The sequence below is a fragment of the Eleutherodactylus coqui genome, chromosome 5 (assembly GCF_035609145.1).
Source record: "Eleutherodactylus coqui strain aEleCoq1 chromosome 5, aEleCoq1.hap1, whole genome shotgun sequence".
NCBI lineage: Eukaryota > Metazoa > Chordata > Amphibia > Anura > Eleutherodactylidae > Eleutherodactylus > Eleutherodactylus coqui.
The window spans coordinates 140,511,346-140,538,589 of record NC_089841.1 but is presented as its reverse complement, the minus strand read 5'-3'; the positions used below and the strand labels follow the sequence as shown (position 1 = coordinate 140,538,589).

The window sequence follows — 27,244 nt, the reverse complement described above, 5'->3', positions numbered from 1 at the left end:
AATATAACTATTGTCAAGGACCTACAGTGAGTCACAAAAAACACTTCACTAACACTACCATTAAATAAATACATGGAATTAGTCTACTTGTGTGTCTCCTCTCAGAATGTCACAAAAGTGATCCCTGGTTACAGGACAACTAAGGGGAGGGCAGGACTCCGTTTTGATCCAAGCTATAGAATTGCTTCCTACCATGACCCCCTAATAAAATCTTCCCCTAACTCCACCCTTCAATCTCTAACCCACTTAGCACATCCTACATATCCTCTTGCTCCCATAAACACCACCCTTAATTGTATTAACCCCTTCCTGCTCTGACAGGTCATGCCCACACTATTCCTAGCTTGCAGCCCAGCTCCTGGCTCCCAGTCATAAATCTATGAGGTTGTCTTCAGAAGCTCTAGAGAGCCAATCACAGACAAAAGATGCAGTGCTCAACTAAATGCCCTTTTACATACAACTATTATCGCTAAAACGCCTGCATGACTGAAGGAACTGACTTTTTTTTGCATAAAATTACACAAAGATAATGGCTTTTAAATAATCTCCATTTCCCTTATTAGCTAAAATAAACTCAGTAGGAGTTGTTTGCTCAGGTGGGCATGCGTTTATGTGAGGGATTATCTGGCCTGCAGGATTCCATCCTCTTCTCCCGACATGAGTAAACAATGTACTCATTATGTATGCAAGGCAAACAAACCCTCCCCCCTCCGGCAACTGGACCTCTATTAATCAATAGTTTTGAAGTGTCAGTTTATCATGTTAGGGGTTTTCAGAATGATCGTAGAGGCACCTTTTCACAGGACATTTTTTGGGTGCATAAGAGTCCGACAGTTGTCCAAGCGATTAACACTCCTGTGCTTTCACCCAGGAGAAACATCTTCCGTGAATAAATTTTCCATGAAATCTCTTCTGGCTGCTCTCCTCAACTTACTGAGAACAGGCAGACTGTTTACACAGGCCGACAGTTGCTTGGTTTTTAGACAAGCTAAAAACCAAGTGACTGACAAGTTAGCAATTTCTTTCTCAGTGGCCTGTCGGTGGTTGTGTATACACGTACTATCACTGAAGACAGTTTCCAGTGAGTTGGGTGAGCACCACCCTGTTTAACAGGTACCTTTACTCTTAAAAATCTATATTAGTATACTTACAGCTAGTATAGCCCTGTCCCTCTCAATAAGATCCGCCAGTCTGTTTAGTAGGACTCCCCTTTGAGAGGCATCCATTCTCCTCCATGGTGATCCAAGTTTAAATGCTTCTCGTGCAGCTTTTACCGCCTTGTCAACATCTGGCTATAATAAAGAAGAATTACACCACAATCACTTAGCAGTAACACTAAGCATATATTTGAACAGTCTATTTATGGTGTCATTTACATGAAAATAAAAAAGGATGGTGTTTACATAAAACAGGAATAATGTAGTGTTATCTACTGAGGTGCCTGTACCAAGTACAAATGCAGGAAAATGGCTTAATGCGGTTTGTCTTATCAACCCTATTAAATAAGCTACATAATGTCCTATTATAAACTGAACCATGTACCTGCAGCTACATTTTATGTTTCGACAGTTTTCCAGAATGCTGTTCTATTCCTGTATTTAGAGTATTCCTGAATGGCTAAAGATTACAAACAAAGAAAACTACTTGCAAACATTACCAATAAACCAAAATTAAGATTTAACAAAAGTTGTGACAATTCTGTATACGCCCTGACATTGCTAAATCATTGACTGTGAACCTGGGCTTCTGATATTACACCCCATATCCCAAACTTATGCAGAGGCAACTGCATAGATTTGCTCCCAGAAAGGGGTTTTCTGGTAATTTAAAAAATTGATGACCCATTCGTAAGATTGGTCATCAATATCAAATTGGTAGGGGTCTAAATATCAGCACCCCTACTAATCAGAGATTCTGCCACCATCTTTTTGCAGCACACTCAGAGCAGCATAATTTTGAGACAGGCACGCTGATTACCACAATATGTCTGCTGTATATAGCTGTACAGTAGTGTGGGAGAAACATGCATTTTCATACAATCATAGATTTGAAGGGACCGTCGGGGGCATTGTGTCCAATCCCCTGCTCAATGCAGAATTCACTAAATAATCCCAGACAGATGTCTGTCCAACTTCTGTTTTGAAGACTTCCATTGAAGGAGAACTCACCACCTCCCGTGGCAACCTGTTTCACTCATGGATCACCCTCCCTGTCAAAAAGCATTTTTCTAATATCTAATCTGTGTCTCCTCCCTTTCAGTTTCATCCCATTGCTTCTAGTCTTTCCTTGTACAAATGAGAATAGGGCTGAACCTTCTGCACTGTAACAGCCCTTCAGGTGTTTGTAGACAGCTATTAAGTCTCCTCTCAGCCTTCTTTTTTGCAAGCTAAATATTTCCAGATCCTTTAACAATTCCTCAAAGGACATGATTTGCAGACCGCTCACCATCCTGGTAGCTCTTCTCTGAACTTGCTCCAGTTGTCTATGTCTTTAAGTCAAGGTGTCCAGAACTAAACACAGTATTCCAGTTGAGGTTGACTAAGGAAGAGTAGGAGGGGGATAATTACCTCACGTGATCTAGACGCTATGCTTTTCTTAATACATCCCAGAATTGAGATAGCCTTTTTTGGCTGCTGCATCACATTGTCCACTCATGTTCAGTCTGTGATCTATTAGTACACCCAAGTCTTTTTCACATGTGCTGCTGCTTAGCCCAATTCCTCCCATTATGTATGTGCTTTTTTCATTTTTCTTGCCCAGATGTAGGGCAAGTCCCATCTTCTAACTTTCTTCTTTTAGCTTCAGTATTATCTTCAGATGCTTTGCTGTCTCTACCAAGGTTGTGGACACTTCGTGGCAATACTATTTGGGCACAATAGGATTCTATTACTTAAGCACTATATGGTACACCACGAGAAGACACTGCAGAGGGAAACACCCAACGTAAGCCTATCATGGCAAGCTGTAAAATTAAAACAGTCCTTGCACACAGGGACGTACAAGACTATCAGGTGACGGTTGTCTCCAGTGACCTGGAAACAGTTATCTAAAATTTGGCAACAAGTTTTAATATAGACTGAACAATATTTTGTTTTTTTCAAGAATGGTAAATAGGATAATGTATGCCTTTTTCACCTAGTGTCTAGGAAGCTAAATACTAAGACAGGGGACACAATCCAATTAGTTGGGGGAAAAAACCCCAAAAACAGAAGCAATGTCAGAAAAGAGTAGTAGATGCTTCAAGCAAACTTCCAGCAGACGTGGTTAGAAAAAAAAAAAAAAAAAAAAAAAAATCAATAAAATAAAAGCAGTAAGTAAATTCAAGCGTGCCCGGGATGAGTATAGCTCTATCATAAGAGAAATGGAAAGGAAATAAGGGCAAACTAGGAGGTCTTTTTCTGCCATAATTTTTCTATGTTATTACTTGGCCATGGTATGAGTTATTGATTTAGATAACTGTACTCAGGTGTGCAGAACCTCCCCCCCCCCCCAAAAAAAACCTGTTTATCTCTTACATAATTTCAAATTGTGAAGACCAGTTTGACTTAAGGCCCATTTAGACAACGATTATTGCTCAAAAAGCCTTCTTCTGAGCGATAATCGTTGTGTCTAAACGTGCCCATCTTCCGCGGTTCGGCCAAGCGACGGTTTTCAGATCTGCTTGAAACCAGTTCAGCAGAACAGCTGATAAGCAGGACCACAGGATGTGTTCTGCCAGCAGAGAGCTGATTACAGCTGATAACATTGCTACAGCTGTTCTCAGCCCTGCAGGCAGAACAGCTGATAAGCAGGACTGCAGGTGGTATCTGCTGTCCATGGTGCTGAATTCTCCACTGGGAGCCCAGCTGAACAGAGCTAACTTCAGAGCTCAGACCTCCTGCTGAGTTCTATAACAGCTCCCAGAAGGTCGTTTCCATGCAAATGAAGCTAATAAAGTATTTTATGCAAAACTATCGCTGATCTTTCAATCTTTTGAAAGATATCTGTGTGTGTAAATGGGCCTTTAGGGCTTATTCACACCTACATAAAGGCTTACAGTCAGCTCAATTTCTGCAGCAGAGAACTGGAATTGACATTATGGGTTTTCCAAAAACAGAAAGCAAACTAAAAGCTATCATTTTGCTTTCCATTTTGAAACTGAACAAATAAATGTAGCTCCATTTTATTTTTTAACCTGAACACACAAAGGAAACCAAGCTGAGCTGAAGCAAACTCAAAGCTTTATTTTCATTAAAAACCCATTCATATCAACGGGGGGAAAAAAAAAAAAAAAAAAAATAGATCACTTTATTTCTGTTTCTCTGCTCCAAACATGGAAAAGAGACAGAAAGCCCTAATGCAGGTGTGATTGGGCTAAAACTAAGCTGGAGAAGAGTAGACAACACTACCTGACATGCGTATTTTATTTATTTTTTAATCTTTGATTAATGCATTTCAATTTCTGGGTTAATTCCATTAGTACATCAGCCAAGCGTGACAACACCCTGCGATAAGGGACGGCTGTCGCTTATTATACCTTACGGTCTTATCTAGTACGCAGCCTACAGAAGCAAGATCTGTTCTCAGATGCACTATCAAACTAGCCAATGTTTAGCAACTACATTTAGGACAAAAGTTCAGTCAGATGTTGCAAAATCCTTTGTGGATGGGTATATCTGCAGCAGATTTCACACTTTGCATTGAGACAAATTATTACTAGCTGTCATGTAGATGTGAATGCTATGATGCGAAGGGGGAACTGATGAATATAATGCTTGCAGGGTAGGGATTCTGGGGAGTTGGTGATGGGATTAGTGCAAGTAGAGGGAATGTGCTGTACCTTTATATAGGGCAATTACTGCCTGAACTCTAGCTGGGAATAGCAAATTTGGCTTGTAACAGTCCCGGGTATACATGGCAGCCGATACAGCACAGAGTGACAAATCGCTCACCTGTCAGGAGTCGCATGGCTTTTAGCAGAACTAAAAACCAAGCAACTGCTGGCCCGTGTAAACAAGAGCAGCTAAATGTTGGAGTGACTTCTGTTTAGCGTGAATGGAGGCGGGTGGCCGAAACCATCCCCAGTTGTTCCAACTACATTCACTTGAATGACCATCACTCCTGTAAGCACGGCAGCGACAGTCAGGTGATAGGTGCATAAGCACTTGACTGCCATCCCATGGCTTGACAGCCATCTCCTGTAAAAGGTAATTTTAGGCCTCCTGCACATGTGGAATCTGGCCCCGGAACCAGCGGTGTCCGCACGTACTTGGTTGCCTTCATTTTCATCTGTACTGTGGATGGTCCGCATGGCGAGCTGTCGGATACGCGCAGTACAATTTTTATTTTGTCCTTTTTTAAACTACTGCTTTTCCGTATCATCGTCTGCTTCGGATTCCGCAACGCAAATCCGTCCATATGCAGGCAGCGTTAATAGGGCAGAGGAAATATTGCTGTGGGCAGACTGGTTTTTGCTAAAAGGGAAAGTTGTCCCCCCCCCCCCCCCCCCCAACTTTATACACACACTTTATGTAAATATAGCAAGTCAAGGCAAAGTTCTATGGTAGTAGTCTACTTAAAAAGCCACTCTGTAACTATGTAGGCCAGCGGTGTAGCTAAAGACTCATAGGCCCAGGTGCAAGCCCCCCCCCCCCCCCCAACTTCTATTAACCCCTGTAGGCAGTATGTATAACTAGTATTTCTAAGGTGCCTTTATAATGACACATCTAGTTCTGTCACACAGGTGTGAGATACCAGTGTTATGTGGCTACTTTATGGCTCAATGACTTGCATGGTTATGTTCACACTTTACAGTGCTATAAAATAAAATCAGTGGTCTTGTTAGTGTGGCTAATGAATTTAGCTGGGTGTGAAAACTTTGCCAAGTCATGTTAGTCCCTACATTAGAAAACAACATACAGGGTTCTTTGCTAGGCTCCAAGAACTGCTTCATGCCATGGATATTCATAATTTGAATGTCAGTGGAGATAACAGTGACATCAGAAGTGCTGCCAACCCTTATATTGGAACACCCGGATGTGCAGCTGCCACAAAGCCAAGGCAGCTGCATTTAGAAACTATACCGATATCACAAATGAGGTGCATGGCAGGAAGTGATAACAGGGGCGCCAGCCCTATAAACTGGATGCTGGGAGCTGCAGCTGTGGTCGCTGCACCAGGAGTATGAGTCACCCAGGTAAGAAGTGTGTTGTGACCCCCTTCAAGTCTCCATACTGGGTAATGACCCCACAGACCATTTCATAGGGGCCCCAACATTACAGCTGATGGGGGTCATCATTTTCAGGGATATGGGTTGGCGGTTCTCATCTAGGGCACAAGTGCATGTGATGTTGTCATAATGGACAAAGTAAGTAACTTGTCCACTTAAAACAGAGTGGGTGTTGATTTCATGTTTGGACACCAGAATGGGTTCATACTGTATAAATTGGGGAACTGGAACTGACAGAGCTGAGCAGCTGCAAGAGTGGCACAAGAAACTTTGTAACCTCTGCAAAAGAAATCTATAGTGCGGAGCTAATGGTGCAACAACCTATATAAACAATGGTCAAGTATTGGGTCACAATAATAGGAAAAGGGAATGGCCAAGCATAACACTAGACTGGGTGGCAGTGTTGTTGTGGGAAGTAGCCTAGATGTCTTGAATGGATTACGTAAGGATAAAACACAGATTAGATTTCTAATTGGGAACGGCCAGAAACGTGCAGAATCCCAAAGTGCCAAAAGTTCTGTAAGCAGTTAGCCTGATGAGGACAGGAGGTCAGGCCGCTCAGAATTATAAACAGCAGTTGTGCGTTTTTGTTAGAGGACCTCTAATATAAGGATGCTGCATCAATAAGCTATACTATGGAGAATTCATGGTTTATAACTTACTTTGCATTAAAATACTCTACATCAAAACAAAGCTTAAGAGGACGCCATCTTTAAAATAAAGATTACATTAACTGTTCTTACAGTTCGTTACCCGGTTAATCCTGGATTAGCAGCTCTTTAAATAGATGTGGAAAACAAAATTAACACAAAAGACGCATTTGTGGCATTTTTTTTGTTTACACCTAGACCAGATAAAGGGCAATGACACAAAGCAGTTTACTGTAGGGTACTTTTACACTAAGTGATTTATTCTTCACACAGAGAACAGCGTCAGAGTTCGCTCATTCACCCTGTTTATAAAGGCAGATAATTTGTTCAGTCATTCACATTCACTTACCACCAATGCAGGAGTGAATGGGCTCTAATCCATAAACATTAGGGGAGATTAATACAAGCGCACTATAAGAGTGGTACAGGTGACCCCAGTGAACTGCCATAACCTGTATCAGGGGTGCACAAGCTGCAACCCGTGATGCCATTCCGCGTGGCCCCAACTATTTGCTTGTCTGTGTGGATGCTAACATGTAGTGTCCATGAGGGAAGTGGCACATTGTATAAGAGCAGGAATAAGCAAGTACTAATAGTGCATTGTGCAGCCATCTCTGGGTACTCAGTTTATCCGGAGGTCAGGGGTCCAAGATGGGAGTACATGAGTTAGAGGTGGTCGTCTATATATGTAACTTTACGACATTGTCAAATCTAGACTGTTACTACAACAGCCATAGTTTTCAGTGAAGGGATGTGCATGCATAGTCTCCATCTATTCAGGTCTTCTGACTAAAAAAGGGAGTCGTGGAAATAGAACCTGTAAAATACCTGAGAATTATGGCATATACTTATGTTGTTCCATAAGCATCTCAGATGGCAATACCACTTAGGTTTTCTTGGAGCCCTTAGCAGTGGCTCAGTTTGCTAAAAGCCCTGGACCATGTGTCCATGTGTTGTAAAAAAGCTGATCAAGTGCATCAGAAGCAGCGTTCAGGCAGCATACAATATTTTCTAGTTTACTTATGGCATAGTACATTGGGAAGTCTCCTCTAGTGAGGCACCAAATCACATTAAAGAAGTTTGTCAGTTTTTTTTTCTTTAAATGGCACACTTTATAAGGGCAGTCGGGAAATATTTGCCAGGAAAATAAAAAAAGTAAACAATCCACCCTTAAATACTACTAAGCTTCAGCATTTGTGACTGTAGCCCCCTAAGGCTGGCTCCACATGGGCGATCGCGATTTTGCCCTGGGGAAATGGCGGCAAAAAAATCGCATCTTTATTAACTACGATTTGTGAGCATCAGCGATTTTTTTTTGGGAGAATAATACCACATCACTGCTGCCCGCGATAAAGTCGCGTGACAAATTTGTACAATTTTTTTTATCACATAAGTCAATGGGACTTTGTAATGTTAAAATCACAGCGCGCGTTTGTAGCATTGTGATGAAAAGAAGCCTCCAAAAGGAATACATGGGAGAGAAAAACAAAAAAAATAGAGCAAGTCACGATTTTTTTATCCTCTCAACATCGCATCAGTAAAAGCATGGCAGATGGGAATGAAACCATCGATTTCATATTCTGCTTTTTTACGGACTATCGAAGTAGGCGAAAATCGTGCGATCATCTTGCACGTGTGGTTGACCAGTTTTGTACCGTTTGCCCTCAGGATAGGCCATCAATAGTTGCTTAGTGGGGGGTTTGCAACTAGGATCCTTGCTGATTAGCAGTTTAGAGGGCTAGTCCACTCCTATAGTGTAGATTTCTGGAGGAAGCATGACAGCATTCCCACTATAGTGGCCTGCCGTTACAGGAATACTTCCTATTTATTTTTTTTTCTCAAAGTTGTCATTGAAGTGAATAAAAACTACCAAGACAGTTTGTACAGAAATAAAAATTGTGGCTGCTTTTTATAAACAGCTTCCAAGTAGAGCTGGGTTCACATGGAGCGGAAATCCTACAGAAATCTTGCCGAATGTCCGCAATGGGACCGCACGGAAATTCTGCGAGATAGCTGAAGTTCTGAGAGATTTGGCGCAGGTTTTAAAAGCAGCTTATTCTGCTGTGGCCATCTCTCCCCATAGAGAGATCCTGCAGCAGAAATGGCGAAATCATTAACATGCCGCGGCTTTGAAACCCACGCGGCATGTCACTTTCAGTGCGGCTTGGCCGCAGCGTACTGTTTGCAGCCTGCGGACGAGATTTTTGCAAATCTTGTCCACCTTGCTATTTAGTCTCAGGCTTAAAGGGGTTGTCCCGAGAAAGCAAGTGGGGTTATACACTTCTGTATGGCCATATTAATGCACTTTGTAATATACATCGTGCATTAAATATGAGCCATACAGAAGTTATTCACTTACCTGCTCCGTTGCTGGCGTCCCCGTCTCCATGGTGCTGTCTAATTTCAGCGTCTAATCTCCCGATTAGACGTGCTTGCGCAGAAGGGTCTTCTCCCTTCTCTTGGGTCTCGGCACGAGCGGCGTTCTGGCTCCGCCCCCTTCTACGCATCATTGTGTAGCTCCGCCCCGTCACGTGTGCCGATTCCAGCCAATCAGGAGGCTGGAATCGGCAATGGACCGCAAAGAGCCCACGGTGCACCATGGGAGAAGACCCGTGGTGCATCGTGGGTGAAGATCCCGGCGGCCATCTTGGTAAGGTAAGTAAGAAGTCGCCGCAGAGCGGGGATTCGGGTAAGTACTAAATTTTTTTTTTTTTAACCCATCCCTTGTGTTTGTCTCGTGCCGAAAGGGGGGGGGGGGGGGGGGGCCTATTGAAAAAAAAAAAAAAAAAAGCCGTTTCGGCGCGGGACAACCCCTTTAAGAGTGCAGGTGGAAATTCTGCACTGTGTGAACCCAGCCTTAGTGTATATTTTTCTGCATACCTTCAATACATATAAAAACAAAGGGCAGTTCAAAACGCCACCCTTCATACTAAGTCAGACTTCAAACAGGAGGCCTCGGTCATACATTTTATTGAACGTTCTGAAAATTCAGCTAAAGTTAATTTGGCGCAGATTCCAAAATCCAAATTAAAGAAAGCTAAAGAATTGACATGTTAATTCTTGGAGGTTTCCACACAGAAACCATGCCACCCTACTGCATGTAGATTTTCCCCACTGCCAGGGGCTAAATTAGCGAGGATCTGTATAAAAAAAATTCACGTCACAACTGCAAGCCTCAGTCTTAAGGCCGCCTGCAGAAGGCTGGGTCGGATCCCGCTGTGAGAATCCTATGCAGGCGGGCACGGGCGGAAATTCTGCGGAAAACGCTGCTGCAGAATTTCTGCCCATGTGCAGGGGACCTATGGCCCATTTAGACAACAATTATTGCTCAAAATTCTCTAAAGAGCCATCCTTCGAGCGATATCGTTGTCTCTAAACGGTCAGCCATCGTGCACTTTTCGCTCATCGCTAACTTGTAGCAAGTTAAAAAAAAAAATCAGCGATGAGTCTTATGAGCACCGCGCGCTGAGTTCTCAGCGGGACACCACTGATAGTATTGTTTCAGCTGGTATCCTGCTCAGAGAACACTCCAGCTGTATACAGAAGACAGCGCTCCCGCTGTCTTCTGCTTACCCCGCTTGGAGAGCTCGCTGCATTCCAGCTGAGCACTCAGAACACAGCAGCTGTATGCAGAAGATAGCGCTCCAGCTGTCTTCTGGATACAGTGGCTACCTTCATTTACACACTAATAAGCTCTTAAGTAGCTAATTAGCTACTTAAGAGCTTATGAAAAGTGAACTCTCAATACTGTCACTCAAACTGCCATTTGAGCGAATTTTGAGCGATCATCTTGCCATGTACATGCACACAACGATTATCGCTCAAAAGATTACGATAATCGTTGTGTCTAAATGGGCCTTTAGAGTTCTCTTGTGGATTAAACAGTCAGATCCACATTGGAAAAAATCTGATGTGCATCAGACAGGTGAAAAGGTAGCATGAAAGAGGCCTTGAAGGATGGGTCAGTGCTCATCTCATATCAGTTTAAGAAAATTAATGTACGTCCCATAAAATAATCAAATATCCATATGTAACAGAATGCCCCAAAGCAGAGTTCTTAAAAAAAGATTTTATGCGCAACATAAATCTAAACTAAACTAAAACTAAAACATAAAACTACAACTAACATAAAACTAAAACAGACATGTCCTCCTGAGGCTGGGCTCCCATGAGCGCAGGATTACAGCCTATTAAGTGTGTGTTGTACACGCGTAATTCACAGACAAATACATTGCCTTATGCAGTTTGCTCACATTTGCATGTAGGAATAAGGTAATATACGAACGCAAAGAAGAACACAGCATGTTCTATTTTGCCATGTATTACATTGCATATGGGCAGCATGTACATATGTGCCATTGCAGAGCAAAAACAAACCCCCCCCCAAAAAACAGGAAGACTGCACATGACGAGAGATACGCTGCCATAGCACAATATCACGGTACTGTTGTATCTTGTCTCCACCAGAACAGTGGGTGGAGACAAGGGATTGTGCTGCTGGAGTGACATGGAACGCCCACAGCTGGCTATTGATCCCTGCCCCCTCCCCCCCTCATGTTACCTCCCCACTGCTGTCACTGGGATGTATCTGCTACCCGCTCCGGACAACCACTTTTCCCCAGTAATCTCACTTACCTGCTGCTGTCACTGTCCCTGCCACTTGGAATTATTGGCTCCCGGCTCCTGCACTGTCAATTGTGAATGTCACCGGCAGCCTGCCATCAGCGCTGCAAGATCTGGCAGCGCTGCTGTGAGTTCAGCACGGACAATGACAGTGGCGGAGCATAGAGGGGAGATGGCACAGCGCCAGGAACAGTGACAGATGATGGGAGGGAAGCCAGAATGCGCCAGTATATTGCAGCACTGAAGGCAGGCCGGCAGGTAAAGTCACTATAGACAGCACCGGAGCCGATAACGCCAAGAGCCAGTGACAGTATCAACCAAGGTGACATTACTGGTGGACAGTGGTTGTCCCGAGTGGGTAGCAGATAAATCCAAAGACGGCAGGGAAGTGAGATGAGGGGGTGGAAATTACCTGGGACTCAGGGACCAATAGCCAGCTGTGGGTGTCCTATTTTACTCAGGAAGCACAACCCCTTGTCTCCACCTATAGTTCCGGTGGAGACAAGATACGACGGTACCCAATGTCACCGCCATATACAGCATTTTCTTTTAACTATTCTAATTACTTTGCCTTTCTACCCTTGTGAGCCAAAATTAGTACCCATGCTATCAAAAGCCAGTTTTCCCAAGTATTCCAATATTATGTTATTTGTATAGCACTACAGCATTTTCAAGTAATTTATTCATTTATATGATATGGACTGAAAGATGGTCTTTCAATGCGTGTAAAAGGGCCTTCAGACATAGCAGGCAGGGGGAAGGAAGATGTATATGGCAGATCACTGAGTGGGGAGAAGGCTCTTTGCACTACAGCATATTATCTTCCCTTCTTGAATAGAGATGAGCGAATGTACTCATTTCGAGTACTTACGCACCCGAGTACCGCCATTTTCGAGTACTTCAGTACTCGGGTGAAAAGATTCGGGGGGCGGGGAGAGGCGTGGCGGTGCGGGGGGGGGAGCAGCGGGGAACAGGGGGGAGCCCTCTCTCTCTCCCTCTCCCCCCCACTCCCCACTGCTACCCCCCGTGCCGCCACGGCGCCCCCCGAATTTTTTCGCCCGAGTACGGAAGTACTCGGAAATCGCAGTATTCGGGCGAAAAAGGGGCGTGGCCGAGCACGTTCGCTCATCTCTATTCTTGAACACTTGGATGTAATCTCTTCAGCCATTGGAAAACTACAACTCCCATCATGCCATGACAGTCATGGGGCATAGACGTTTTAGTTCTACACCTGGAAAGCCATCAATGGATGACGTAATGAAGATTGGAGCTTCAAACTTAGTGCAACTTCCACACAAGGCAACCATTAGGATATGTATTGAAAGAGAAAAAAAAAAGAAAAGAAATGTGTGCATGAGGAGCCAGGGGGCATGACAAAGCACAAATTTGGATAATTATACCTTGGAATGACACCAAACTACTGCAAACTGATAAATTAGTGGTTTAGATTTCACAATCCTATGAATTGCTGTCATTGCCAAAAGCATTGTTTCAAACTTGTTTGACATTAACCACTGTTTGCATGGACTGTTACATAAGCTTTAGCTCCTCACTCTCACAGTGCCTCCAATTTCTTCCACTTATAGCTTCATGTCTGCGTTCATGTCTGTGATCAAGGTTTATATAGCAAATACTTTATCTTAAGAAATACCAGAAACATTGAATGCTATCCTAAGAACTAGACAACATGTTAATGAGAACTTGCATTCTCAACTACAAGTCTTCAGACTTGGAATCGTGATGTCAAAAGTCTGGCAGTGGCAGCAGGGGTGTGCTAGAAAGGAATGCGGGGAGGAGTTATATGTTAAAGGCATTGTATCATCGGAAAAGGATATTCAAGTTGGGCATTTACTATTAACATTACAAACAAGTTGGTGCCATGTTTCAATTAATTTCAGCCCCTAGGTGACAAACTTATTTTGTTTCTTAATTACGAAGATTTATTCATTTTCTTTATTTTTTTCATTGTCATATTCCAAGAGCTATAACCTTATGTTTTCAGCAGTATAGCCATGAGAGGGCTTGGTTTTTGTGTGACAGGTTAGCACTGTTAGCCACTGTTTTTACACACACACACACACACACACACACACACACACACACACACACACACACACACACTTCGGAGAGAGTAACCTTACCCCTCACGTTCCCGAAATGTTGCCATTTTTACAGTGTTCACAGTACAGTTATGAAAACATGATTCTCTGGTTCTGCACGCTTATAGCGATACCAAACTAACCTGTGTGAATGTGACCTTATGGTATTTGAAGAGCTACATGCCACTTATAAGGAAATAGAGATGCTTTTGACACCCAGTGGTCCTCCTTTGACCTCTGCTTTTATTAAACCAAATGTCATATATTCAGTCTCTGTCCACATAATCTAACTGGACACGGATGGTAGCAGTTTATATTATTGAGAATTCGCTTACTAGTATTCTATTCCTCTAAAAGCCCTTTCTTTCTGAATATGGAGAAATATGAAGATCACCTGTAGCTCCACCCCCTCTCTCCTCTAGCTATAGGGGATTCTGAGGCTGTTTCGCGATCTCCTCCAATTGATTTCTATGGGGCCCGCGCTGCCACCGGCGGTCCCATTGAAGACAATGGGCAATATCGCAGATTTTTTCAGCGCATACGAGAATAAAACCATTGAAAATCACTGGTTTTAAAATCATGCCCCAGTGTGAAAGAGCCCTAAATGAGAACCTTGAAAACTGCAACTTGTCCCTATAAGCTGCAAGTCATATGTGAGCTTGTTTTATGTTGCAGAAAGAAAAAGTTAGGCTTTTTTGAAAGAAGAAAAATAAAAAATAGGTGTGGGGGGGGGGGGGGGGTGAGAGATATGTCACGAGAACAGGTTAACAGGGAAAGCATTATTTAACAACAAATATATAATGGACTACAAGCAACGTGATATGCTAAAGGATGGCGGCATGCCACAGGATATTTTTTTTACTAAATCTTCTGTGTAAGGCATGTTATTCATTGTACTGTTGTCAAGCAGCTTTGCCTCTGGCAAAACCAAATATGAAGTGATCTGCCACTTAATGCAGAATTCCTACTTACTTTATCTGCCTCTGCAATGTGACAGATGACCTCTCCAGTAGAAGGGTTGATTGTGGGAAAAGTCTTCTTGTTGGCTGCATCTTGAAATTCATTGTTGATGAACAGCTGGAAAAGACACATTTTATTATTCAAGTTACTCAAAATCAGGTTTGACTTGAAACTGCAATTATGTGTTTAATATGTACAAAAAAAAGTTGATTTTTTTAAATGTATTATATTTACGTTAAAATAAAGTGTAGGAGGGAGATTACAGTTTTTTTGAACATTTTGATATATAATTTGTATAACGTATAATCACAGATTACAGAGCGGATGTGGTGACGGATCAGATTGCGAGATAGAGATATATCCAATTTTTTTTTTTTAAACATTTATGTCCGCCCATGGCATCATAGGACCTTTGGGGGGACAGTCACACTTTTTATTTACATTTTTTTCTGGCCCACACTTTTCCACTGTAATTGGAGTATCCATAGGAGCCCCAGTTACAGGGGAAAACATCCCATTAGTTTGACAATAGTCACTGTCAGAGGTGGTTGGGGATCTGCTAATACAGCTCGAGATCATGTGATCTCTGGGTCCCATGCAGGAAACTGCACTGCTGCTTCCTGCATTCTCACTGAGCACAACTGAGTAACCTGTAAAAGAGAAAGCAGAAATGGTAAAAAACACAAAAAAAGCGCTTCTGTCTTCTCCTTTGGGTCCTCAGCTCTGTGAGACCATTGAGAACCCGACCTGCTCCTTCAAAATTGCTAAACCTTTAATTCCGTACCGTATATTTATGGTGCTTGGTCCTTAATGTGTTAAGGGGTACCTGTCACCAGGTTCATACTACCCCAACCATAGACAGCATGAACCCGTATCAGGTATATGTACTGTGCCCATGCATGTCCTATTCTGAAAGGGTATGACATTTCAAGATACACCCACTTTGAATATACTGCCGAAGCAGAGCTCCGAATCGCGTGCATGTGCGCGCGTCTGTGTGCGTGCAGGGGGGATGGGAGGTGGAGAGAGCGTGGTCAAACTTATTTTCACCGAGGGCCATATCAGGATTCTGGTTGCCTTCAAAGGGTCGTTTACAAGGGTTCAGTCACATCAACATAGGTTTTTCGTATTACGCATGTAATTCAGACAGTTTAAACAACATTTATTTGCATCGGGGGAATTCAGGCATGTGTTTTTCATGCATGTAATAAAAAAAAAATTTAAAAAAACAAAAAAAAAAAAAACAAAAACACACAGCATGTCCTATTTTGGTCCGTATTACAGACCGCAATTGCCCTTTATAGTCAATGGAATTGCATGAACAAACATGATACACGTGTACACGCATGAATGCAGGAGAAATCTATGGGATTTGCTTGTGTTTTTTTTTTTTTTGCGCATGTGTAAAATGCAGTGAATAAGTGTACATAAACCCCCCCCCCCCCCCCAAAAAAAACAAACAACGCAAAAGGGTCCAAATACGCAGTCAATACACACAGTTTCAGTCTGTGAAAATGCTGCATATTCCATGAACTGGAACTGTATACGCCCGTGTGAGTGAGCCCTAAACGCAAGTACTCTTTAACATAGATATGGAGCTCTATGCACTATGATGGGTTTCTCTCCCCACCTCTTTAGCACCGAGCTTCCTACCTTGTAGGGTGGCTCAGTGCTGGGTAGGGCTGTCAGATCCATGCCACCAACTGTGAGTTGCTGAAGAGAGCTGGTATGGAGGTGCATGCTGGAGCTCAGAATGCAAGATGTTACCCGCTCCCTCTACTGGCAATGCCCCTCTACTAAGAGCTTGCTGTGTCCTCTCGGAAAAGTAGAGAGCCTGTCCTTCTGTGCCCCGACCTCGTTGCGGGCCACAAAAAAATGAAATGGCGGGTCTTGAGTTTGACACATGCTCTAGATGAGTATGTGTCCACAGGGTGAGGCTGGTGTGGCACCACTCCTGTGACTCGGAGCTCTATTTGGACACCATTGTCCAACTATGCCTATTCTAACAGTGTTTTAGAATAAGACAAACAAGGGCGCAGCATACATACCTATCCCGGGTTCACGTTGCCTGTGGCTCAGGCAGCATAAACCTGGTGACATGTTCCCTTTAATATGGTTTGTCCTTCTATATAGACATTGAATGATCAGTGCTGACAAGTGTCATGCTGAGCAAGGACATAACTTAGCAACTTATTCATATACTTCTAAGGGGAACAACAGTAATGGTGAAACACAGCGTTCTAAGAAAAATGCTCTGAACTGTCATTTACAAATATTCAATAAAATAGATGTGTGAAGACAGGAGACCGGTCTTTTGGAAGACTAGTTTTTGAAATTTTAAAAAGTATTTCAGCCAGAAGCCTTTATCACATATACACTGGATCAGTGGACAACTGATAGCATCTAGCCAGATGGATATTATGATACATAAGCCTCATATTACTGTGATAGCTGAGATTTGGATGTGAAAGTAAGATGGCGGGTGTTGCTATTTTAGGGCAGGAGAGGAGACAGCAATTGTAGGGTTAAAGAGTTACTGTGCCCATGTTACACTGTGTGAAATGTAACCAGTTTGTATTTAGATAACAAAGGAATGTCTGTGTGTGAATTGTATAAGATAGTATGTATTCTTTATGACAGTCCAGTCTTGGGAAAGGATTCCAACTGGGCTCATATGTATCGATATATATTAAAGAAGCTATGATTCCTGAAGAATCTGCCTCTTTGGATCCTACATCATTCCAAAAGTTGCGTCAGCGAAGCGCAAACGAATAAGCTTTAGTCAAGGCTGCTATATTATCTACAACTTGAACCTTGCTCGACATAAGCAGTATTATCCAACAAAAAGCTCAACTGTGGTCATCTCTATGTTAATATATCCCTGAACTGCCAACAGGAGGAAGTTTTGCAGTGCAACAGAAATATGATCTTTCAGGCCTTGGATTCTGTCACCAGGTTCATGAAGTCTGACTCTGAGTCAGTTACAGAACAAAAAAAATAAGAAAAACAAGCACATTTTGCAACAGCACTTGCTCTAAGATGGCTATAAACAGAGAAGGTTTGGTTAAACCTGAAGATCAGAGTTGGCTAGGGGTCTTATGTGTACATGGACATTCTGATAATACTGAAAGGCAGATGATTGGAGGGATGGCTAAGATATCTCTGTTTTCTTATGAAGGCTGGGTGAACATCTTTAATGGGGGCAGGAGCCAAAAACCTAAGGGCTCATGTCCACGGGCAAAATATGATTTAAGATCCGCAGCGGATCTCCCGCATGCGGATCCGCATCCCATAGGGATGCATTGACCACCCGCGGGTAGATAAATACCCGCGGATCGTCAATAAAAGGGATTTAAAAAAAAATGGAGCATGGAAAAATCCGGACCATGCTCCATTTTCGTGCGGGTCTCCCGCGGGGACGGCTCCCGCGGGCTTCTATTGAAGCCTATGGAAGCCGTCCGGATCCGCGGGAGACCTAAAATAGGAATTTAAAGTATTTACCATCCGGCGCGGGCGGAGAAGATCAGCTGTTCCTCACGGCCGCATCTTCCTTGCTTCGGCTCGGCGGATGTGCCCGGCGCATGCGCGCGGCACGTCGGCGACGTGCCGGCGACGTGCCGCCGGCGTCAGGAATTCATCCGCCGGCCGAAAATGAAGATCCGGCCGTGAGGAACAGCTGATCTTCTCCGCCCGCGCCGGATGGTAAATACTTTTAAATTCTTATTTTCGGCGCTCATGTCCGCGGGGCAGGAGGGACCCGCTGCAGATTCTACATGTAGAATCTGCAGCGGATCTGATTTTCCCCGTGGACATGAGGCCTAAGGCCGGTGGCACACAAACGGATTTGCATTGCAGAATCTGCAGTCCGCAACAAATACTGTTTGGAGCACTTTTTCCCCCTACACACTCACGGAATCAAATTGCGATTTCCATGAGCAGAGGAAAGAGCAGCATGCTCCATTTTCATGCGGATTCTGTACAGTCAGCTTCCACTGAAGTCAATGGAAGCTGTCCAATGCATGGCCTGCCAGCAGCTGACACTGGAAAGCTTGTGGATTCTGCGTTATCGCCTAGCCTAACGGGGACAGGGTTGGATTCCACTGTGGGCTCCCACATGCGGAATCAGACCCATTTCTGTGCGCCGGCCTAATGTGCCTTTACCCGCTTTCCATTAGGCATTATACATATAACCGTAAAGAACTGGTAAAGTTAGAATGAGAGCCAAACGGATAGAGGGAAAAAAGCCAAAGTCTAAAGGCAAAGCAAAGAAAAACTAAGGAGTTGTCAGATCAGGTTCAGGTTACATGCTCCTGGCATATTACAGGAACTTGGCAATAATCAATAACAGCAGCAAAAAGGTAACAGCAAGAAGCAAAGAAAGTTTGGGGCATCTGCGCACACAAACGTGTACAGTAGTAAAAACTCAGCAAGTCTGTCATAACGACCTGTCACTTGCATCATTTTTCAAATGCTGCGTATACCACTTTTTTTGGTGCATTCCATTTGCTAAAGGTGTCCCAATATCTTCTTGTTGGAGATTTTCTGTTAGAACTCTGTATTCGGCTGCTTTTACATCTGCAGCAGGGGTTCCCTTCTCCTGCTCTATTTGGAACCAAACAGCACAGAATGGACCCAATATTCTCTAATGGGGTCCATTAGGTGTCGCTCAGCTGCCCAGCATTTTACTGCAAGAAAAAGTGCTGCAAGCAATGCTTTTTCTTCCATTATTTTGTGCCGGATCTGCGACGGAAGCTCCGAATGGAGGTTCCAGCACAGATGCAAGGGAACCTGATTCCTACTCAAGAGCATAATTTGTTAAAACTCCACTTTCAAACATATTTAAGATTGGAATACCCTTAACATTCAAGCTAGATGCAGGTCCCACCTCTGGACCTCTGTTTGCAGATTCACAGTACTTCTTTCTCCATCGAAAGTACTGTCTAGCATAGGATTGCACTACTCAATGAACAAGGAAGGACCCAAGTGGTGGCAGAAGAGACATGATTTTTTAAATTTTTCAGCATAAAATGCGACAATTACTACTGTGTGGGGGTATTAGAACGCAGCAATATTACTGTGTGCATTTTTTCAATGTGGGTCGCAAAATGAAAGCTGTTAAGCTGTTCTGATTGGCTGCTATGAGCAACCAACTTTGGCAACTGCTTTTCTTTGCATTGGTTTCAGGCCTTATTCACATGGCCGTATTTCACAGACTGAAATGGCCCATTGTAGCCTATGAGACTATTCACACAGGCAACATTGCAAATGGATTGATGGTCTATGTGAGGTCTTGGCCATGTCCTATTCTGGTACTTGACATGGGCAAGAATAGGACACAAAGTCCAGTCTCCGTGCAAATTAAACAGCACACAGATGGATGTTGATGTGCTGACAAATGCAAGCTGCAGCCAAAATGCTCACATGCAATTCACATACGGCAAATGGCATATGATAGCTGTGGCTGCTGATTGGCTGCAATGGTCAGGAACCATCATTGCTAGCAGCCTGTAAACCTAGACCAGTGCCGGACCATTGAAATATCAAGTACTGTATTTTTTCCCCCTGTTTTTAGAGTCAGATGACCACTTTTAATAAGAAAAAGAGGTCCATGCAGGAAGCTTCTCATGTAGCATGCTGCATCACTTTGTATGGCATGGTATCCACCTTGCTAAGCAAAGTCAACTTACAATATGTACACAGTATGCCCTTGGTTCTTTAATAGGAGACTGTTCAGGCTCTGTGAACTGCCATACAGGCAACATGCACATTGCCAAATTCTGGAACCTGTGTCACTCACATCCAGACTACTGCCCATAGAGATAAGCATATCACTTATCTTGGATCCATTCATGCATATCGTAATTCAGCTTAGAGTATGCTGATATTTGTAGAGTTAGACCCTATTTACACTGACAGATAATCGCTCAAAAGTCGCTCAAACGACAGTCTGAGTGACAGTTTTGAGCGATCATCTTTGCATAGTCTATAGTAGCTACCTAAGAGCAATGCAGGTGCAGCAGGACATGGCTGCTATCGCTAGGCGAATACAGCTGTTCTGCATAAGCAAACAGCTGTATTGTTCTTCCCGATTACAGCTTGCGTCCTGCTGTGAACTACCAGCGGGACACTGGCTGTAAGAATCTTATCAGGGCTGCCGACTGATAACAGCCTGCACCACTGATAAGAGTTCATCGCTCAATTCCAGAAAACTAGAATTGAGCGCGGAAAGACTGGCGCACGAAAACTGCACGATGTCCGTGCATTTCGACCCAATGATTCTCGCTCAAAAGACTGCTTTGAGCTAATTTTTTTAGCGAGAATCGTTGGGTCTAAATGGGCCTTTAAAAAGCATGGTGCAAACTAACGCAACCAACATAGCCTTATTGGAACAGCTAATGTAGATAGTCAAAAAGACATTGGGGAAGAAGTGAGATATGCCAGAATTCTGGCTTAATTTGTACCCAAAAACTGGCTTTGCCCACATTTATTATGTGTTTTAGACACTTTCTGCACCTTGTGGGATGTGGCTTAGTTGGGAAGGAGTATGGAATAAATGCAACAGTAGCCACTGTGATAAATTTAGGATTAGTAAATCTGCTACCCCACTGACCTCAATGAAGAAAAAAAACAAAAAAACAATAAAAAACACACACACAGGGTAGCTTTATGAAAGAACACACTGGGACAGCCATAATGCAGCTCCGGTAAGGTCATGCAGCGTATCACAGGGCTCTGTACAGGGTCATCCTTATCTGGGTGGTCACCTCATGTCATAGGCTGTGAAGGAAATGGGATTAATAGGAACAGATCTAGTCTATTCCCTAAAACTCATTAGGGGAATCACTTTTCCTGGACTAAGAGGATCTGCAAGAATTGGTAATTCCAATCCAATTTGCCCTTCTCAGCTACTCAAGCACCTGTTGGGAGGTTTATTTCCTTCCTTGAATCATGATTTGCATTTCCATACTGTCCCTGATTTAGTCTGGTGTATAAATATTTTAGAGGTATTATCACACGTTTTTAACAAGGGAAAGTATATACAGAAAGAGAAAGGTCCAAGGTCAACCAGTTATCTCTACTGAGATCTACCCTGAAGCAATATGTACAAAGACTGCCCAAACCCGTACGATAGCTGCTGGACGAACACTTCTTCAACCATCTCACCCGACAACCCCATAAATCTGTATGCTCAGCTTGTTTGAGTATGCATATATTCTAAATGTAGAGAGCCATTGTCAAATACCTCTGGCAGCAGTTTATCTCCCCAAGAACAGAAGGATCCTGCAGTTGAAATCCAACTGCTCGATTCTTCTTTTCCCCAACAACTGCCATTTCAGAAAAGTCTGGATGGTGCCATAAACATTTGATGGTTGGCTATTCTGAAGAAGTTAGTGGGTTCGGCCAATTTATATGTAAGCTATAGAGCTTTCCTAAAGCACAAAGAGTATCAAGAAAATAAAACACAATAGAATACAATATATTTATCCCAGTATTGACTATAGTGCAAAAGGCGTTTATAGGTTTTAAAACGTATGCAAGTCAATTATAGACGTTAGCAAATGTATTTGTGATGTAAACCAAACTTGTCACAGTGAAAATGCATTCCATTGTAAACGCAGAATTCTAGATTAGGAAGAGCTGAGCAGATGGATACATAGTTATGTGGCAAAAAGTTCAGTAGAATTTGTACTTTATTCTTTTACATCTGTACTCATTCTGAGCCAGGAGGTCTAGTGGGCGGTCCTATCAGTGATTGACAGTTATTTGTGTACACACCAATACAGGGAAGGCTGTCAATCGCCTAGTAGAAAAGATACCATAGAGTCCAGTAGGTGATACTACAGATAGTTTATTGGTCCAATGCAACAAGCTCATTACTTTTCACATGGGCCAAAAATTGCCATATTGTGGACGCTTATTCATCACCATAGGCTGTCTGTATATCCCTGTTCACACAGGGAGATGTAAAGATGATCAGAAAGCAATTTTATGTTTGCTGATGAGTGTGCATGTACACGGACTGATGATCAGGCAAATGAATGTCATGCAAAATGGTCTTACAGGGGTTGTCCAGTTGTAAACTATAGGTGGTCCATCTTCAAGTCCTACTCGGCAACTGACAGCCTTCCCTGTATTAGGGTGTACAGAGATAACTGTCAATTTACTGATAAGATCGCCCAAAAGGGCTAGCTGGCTCCTGCCTCTTGGGGCTTTTTTGCCTTCCTCTGGATCAACAACATAGGAGGATTAATAGGCTGAACTAGATAGACATTGTCTTCATTCGGCCTCACAAACTATGTTACTATGTTACACTGAACGTCCAAGTACAAATTTTAATGAATGAAGTACAAGTTATATAGCCCTATGGGAAAAGATTCAATAGGACAACCTGCTCTACAACAATCCACCTGCAGTTTTAATTGCATTTTCTACATGACAGGTTCTCTTTAGAATTGGCAAGTCCAACCCCATGGTCATCTTAAATCAGGTCCAATTCCTACAAGTGAATTGATATTTTTGATATTTAAAGGGGTTGTCCACTTTACTATTAATTACCTGTTCCCATTGGAACAGCGATTGCAATACGAACCAGAGCCACTGTCCAGCGTATAGAGCGGTCAGCGGCTCAACTAACAGTTGATCGACCAAGGGTCCTGAGTGAGGTATTATTGTATCTTGACGCCACCGGAAGCTAGGGGTTTGACAGAAGGAACGACCCTCTCACACCCCTAGCTCACGACTGGCGAAATGCTTAAAGGTGCTAGCAGAATCTAGATGTATTTTTGCCTGCCGTGGCCGGTTAAGGTGAGGGTTAGTTGTCCAATTAGGCTTCGCTTATTAGCAAAAAAGGTAAGCCTAACTGCAGAACTAACCCTCACCCTAACCAGCCACGGCAAGCAAAAAGAAATCCAGACGTTGCAGCTGTCACTCACATCTCGCTGCGGGCCGGGGTGCCGCCGATACTGTGGTGCTTGCTTGCCGGGTGCGGTTCGGTTCGTGGCGGCTGTCTGTTCCCTCCCTCCCTTCAGCCAATGTGTCTGCTCACTGAATGTTGACAGGCGATGTTCCTCTGTCACTCCGATGTTGCCCGCTCTCTCCTCCTGCCCCTCTGCCTGTGCCAGCGGCCGTGCCACACCTACGCTCTCCTCCGGCAGTCTACTCTCCGTAAGGCACTCTGTGTGCTGTGTCTGCCGCAGGTCCCTCGCTCCATCAGTGTGCGACGCAGGCAGGCCGCCGGAGAAGGCCATCTGCCAGTGCTGGTCCGTCACAGGTGGGCACTGAAGGGAGTAGGCCAATGGAGAAGGCGCTGTGCCACTGGTGAAGCCACTTTAGCTGCGGGTAAGCCTCCTTTAGTGAATGTTTGCTGCCGGAGCGCTGGGTAATGCTCCTTTACTGACTGCCAGTACCTGTGAGGGGGGTGTGGCCAGCCTGTCAAAAATCTTGTAACCACCCACACTTCCAGTGGCGACAAGATACAATAATACCCCTGAGTGGTAGACACCTGTCAATCAACTATTGATTATCTATCCTGATAAATCATCAATAGAGAAGTGGGCAACCCCATTAAAAAGACAGTCACCATCTTTTTGCAACCCTCTCTGATAGCAGCATAGGATAGTGACAGGCACACTGAATACAGTGATATGTCTGTTGTATGCATCTGTGCTCTCTGGTAGCCTTTCCGTGATTTTTAGGGCTTCTTTTAAAAGGCGTGGGATTATAGATTCATGGCAAATTGACAGATTGGGGTTATCTAGGTTAAGAAGCACTAGTTCCTGGAAAATTATATGTTCTTTGCGTTAAATACTGATGATTTTTTTTTGTAGAGTATTCCAGAAGAACTGGATCTTGGGGTCTGTGAAAAACAAATTCAGGGAACATTCACAAATAGCAGAACTGGTAAGGACTATCTGCAGTTGACGATTCCCACCAAAATCTGCACCAACAACTACATCAAAATCTGCACCATTGATACACATCTGCAGCAGAATTTACCCCTTCAATTGAAAGAGTGAAATCTGCTGCAGTGAATAGAACCCATTGATTCCAACAGATTCATTCACATGCGCAGGTTTTACGAAAAACAAACAAACAAAAAAAAACCAAAACGCACCACGCTCAACTTTCCAGTGTTTTTGCGTAGGAAAATTGCACATACAGGATTAACTAACTTAAAGGGGTTTTGTCAGAGTAAAAAAAAAAATTCAATACTTACCTATTTTTCCCCAGGCAGTCTTCTAACCAATCTTCTCCTGCCTCCTCCAGTCCCCCGGGTCACATCACCTCTAGCAGTCTGGATCCTCTTCTTCCTGTTTTGGAGCATTCATTAGCTTCAGTTCACTTCCTCCAGGGCAGTGAATATTACGAGTCACGTAGCGTTAACTTTCTTATAGGAAATGCTGAATCCTGTACAGCCTGCTTTAGCACGCATGCGCTATATCTTGCTGCTAGTGCTTCATAAAGTAGGTATGAAACACTAGCGGTGAGACATCGCGCATGCCCACCAGGCTGCAGAGTTTTCAGCATTTCCTACTAGTGACGTAGCGTACATTGCCTAAAGAAAGCAGAATGCTGGTAATGTATGCTTAGTCACAGGAGGAAGAGGATCCAAGCCGCTGGAGGTAAGGTGACCCCCCCCCCCCCCCCCCCAACTGCAGGAGACAGGAGCAGATCAGTGAGGTAAAGATCTGGTAAGGAGACTGCCTTGGGAGGAATAGGTAAGTATAGAATTTTTTTTTACTGCCCATTTCAATGGATAGGAGCATGCTTGCGCGTTTTATTACGCATATAGATGTGCATGATTTGCGCGTGCAGGAAGTACAGTAAGACATGCACTTGCGCACACAAATCCACAACGCCCATTGTACAAATGCGCGCATAAATGTGCTTACGCCTGTGACACACCAACCTAAACCTGCAAAACAATCTATGAGGTTGTGCTGAAGGATAAGTCTAATAGGACTACAGCTGTGGCATGCCCAAAGGTCTTTCCTAGGCTTCTAGTTGCCATGGTTACCCATTGGCATCCTTCGACTGTGCTTGTGGGAGGCTGATTGGGAGATACCAAGGTTGCCATTGACCATAGCATTTAGGCAGTCTTCCTGATCCTGGCCATTACAGCGACTGCTCGGCTGTCAGTCACAGGGATCATGCGGGTTGCAGGACACATGACATAAACGTCCGTCATAGCAGCTAAAGTAAAACCAGTCTGTGATGTTCCTTACGTCATGGAGGCTTAACAGGTTAGAAACAGGCGGCACCTTAAGCTACACCTCCAGTCCGAACATGTTCTGGGCTTCATAGTAAATTAACTGTGGTGAGCTGTGCACCCTGCAAAAACTTCTCCCTCCCTACCAACGTAGTGGCTGCGGTAGGCAGTTTGCTGGATCAATCTCTCATAGGAGGCAATGTTGCAGTTCAAAGGAATTGCGCAAAAAAAATAATGCAAGAAAAGTCACAGCATGCACCATCTTGGCGCATATCACGCCTGCATACACACCAAGATAGTGCATGGCAATTGGCGGAGCGCAGAAATTATGCACACTAGCTATGTGCCCTGTGCATCTCCCACAGGCGGTACACAACAAAGTACAGTAGTCTGATCCCAGGTTTATATAGCATCTACATATTCTGCAGCGCTGTACATAACCTTTATATTGGGCTCCATCCCTCAAATCTAAAGTGGCAGTATGTTTTTTTGAGTGTAGGAGAAAATCCAAGGACCCTGAGGAAACCATGCAAACTCCATGCAGATGTTGTTCTTGGTCGGATTTTCCCCAGCACTGCAAGGCAACAATGCTAACCACTCAGCCACCCCACTATACATGTTCTACAGGTTTCCACACACAGGGGGCATCCCATGCCAACACTAAGCGGCTCAGGTTTAGGAAGCTGGAGATAAAACAACATTGTGGGCAGTGATAGGCAATGCAATAAGCTGCAGGTTGGGTGCAGAACACCAAGTCCTCTAACGCGATCTACCTCACACACCGATCTCTGCTAGCAGCAGCTTATGCACTGACCCCAGCCTGCAGGGCAGCCAGCACACAATCATGGGGGCATTACCTGGTTATAGTGTATATCAGGCTTCGGGTTGGGTGCAGGAATGGCTGCAGCAGAAAATCGGCTGATCTGGACACCTAGGGGCAACTGGGCCGCCCGGGAGCAGACCTTCTCCAGCACAGCTCGCAGCATGATGCAGCCGATGACTCGTACACAAGCTGCCCAGAGATCCGACCGTTCCTTCGCCAGACACAGGGAGGAAACTTCAGCAAAGTCCGAATAGTTTTGTAATCGCACCGACAACGCCCTCTGAGAGCTCCAACCAATAACCGCGCAGATCGGGGATGACAGCGACCAATAGGAAGGGCAGCTCACTCCTTCTCCCTGCGAGCAGCTGCCCGCAGCCTGAGCTTCTGCAGGGCCGTGCGCTTGTGTACGGTGGCAGCTGAGAGCTGCCGCCCCTCCCCCAAAACACCAAATAAAGCAGCCCCCTTAGCTGCCCGGACTGTTAAAGGGAACGTGTCACCTAGACTTTAGTCAAGTAACCAGTGCAACATTTTCTGATTGTAGATTTCTCTTTGCTCCTACTATCTGTTCCGTCCTCCCCTGCAGGAGCTGACCCACAAGAGGAGACTGTTCTAGGTGTACTCTATGACATGGACAAGGGAGGAGGAGGAGGTGAGCTGTGACCATCACCTCCT

The 27,244-nt window shown here is 44.0% G+C and overlaps 1 protein-coding gene across 1 annotated transcript in view; it reads right to left on the bottom strand.

The window, feature by feature from the left end:
• The window catches only part of ALDH2 (aldehyde dehydrogenase 2 family member), a 43,714-nt gene extending 16,891 nt beyond the window's left edge, over positions 1-26,823 (bottom strand). Inside the window, exons 1-3 of the mRNA XM_066603253.1 lie at positions 26,607-26,823; positions 14,553-14,657; positions 1,152-1,292 (exon numbers count right to left, since the gene is read on the bottom strand). Coding sequence (XP_066459350.1) covers positions 1,152-1,292; positions 14,553-14,657; positions 26,607-26,735 — 375 coding nt within the window. The 5' untranslated portion in view covers positions 26,736-26,823. The remainder of the gene's footprint in view (positions 1-1,151; positions 1,293-14,552; positions 14,658-26,606) is intronic.
• Positions 26,824-27,244: the final 421 nt, after the last annotated feature.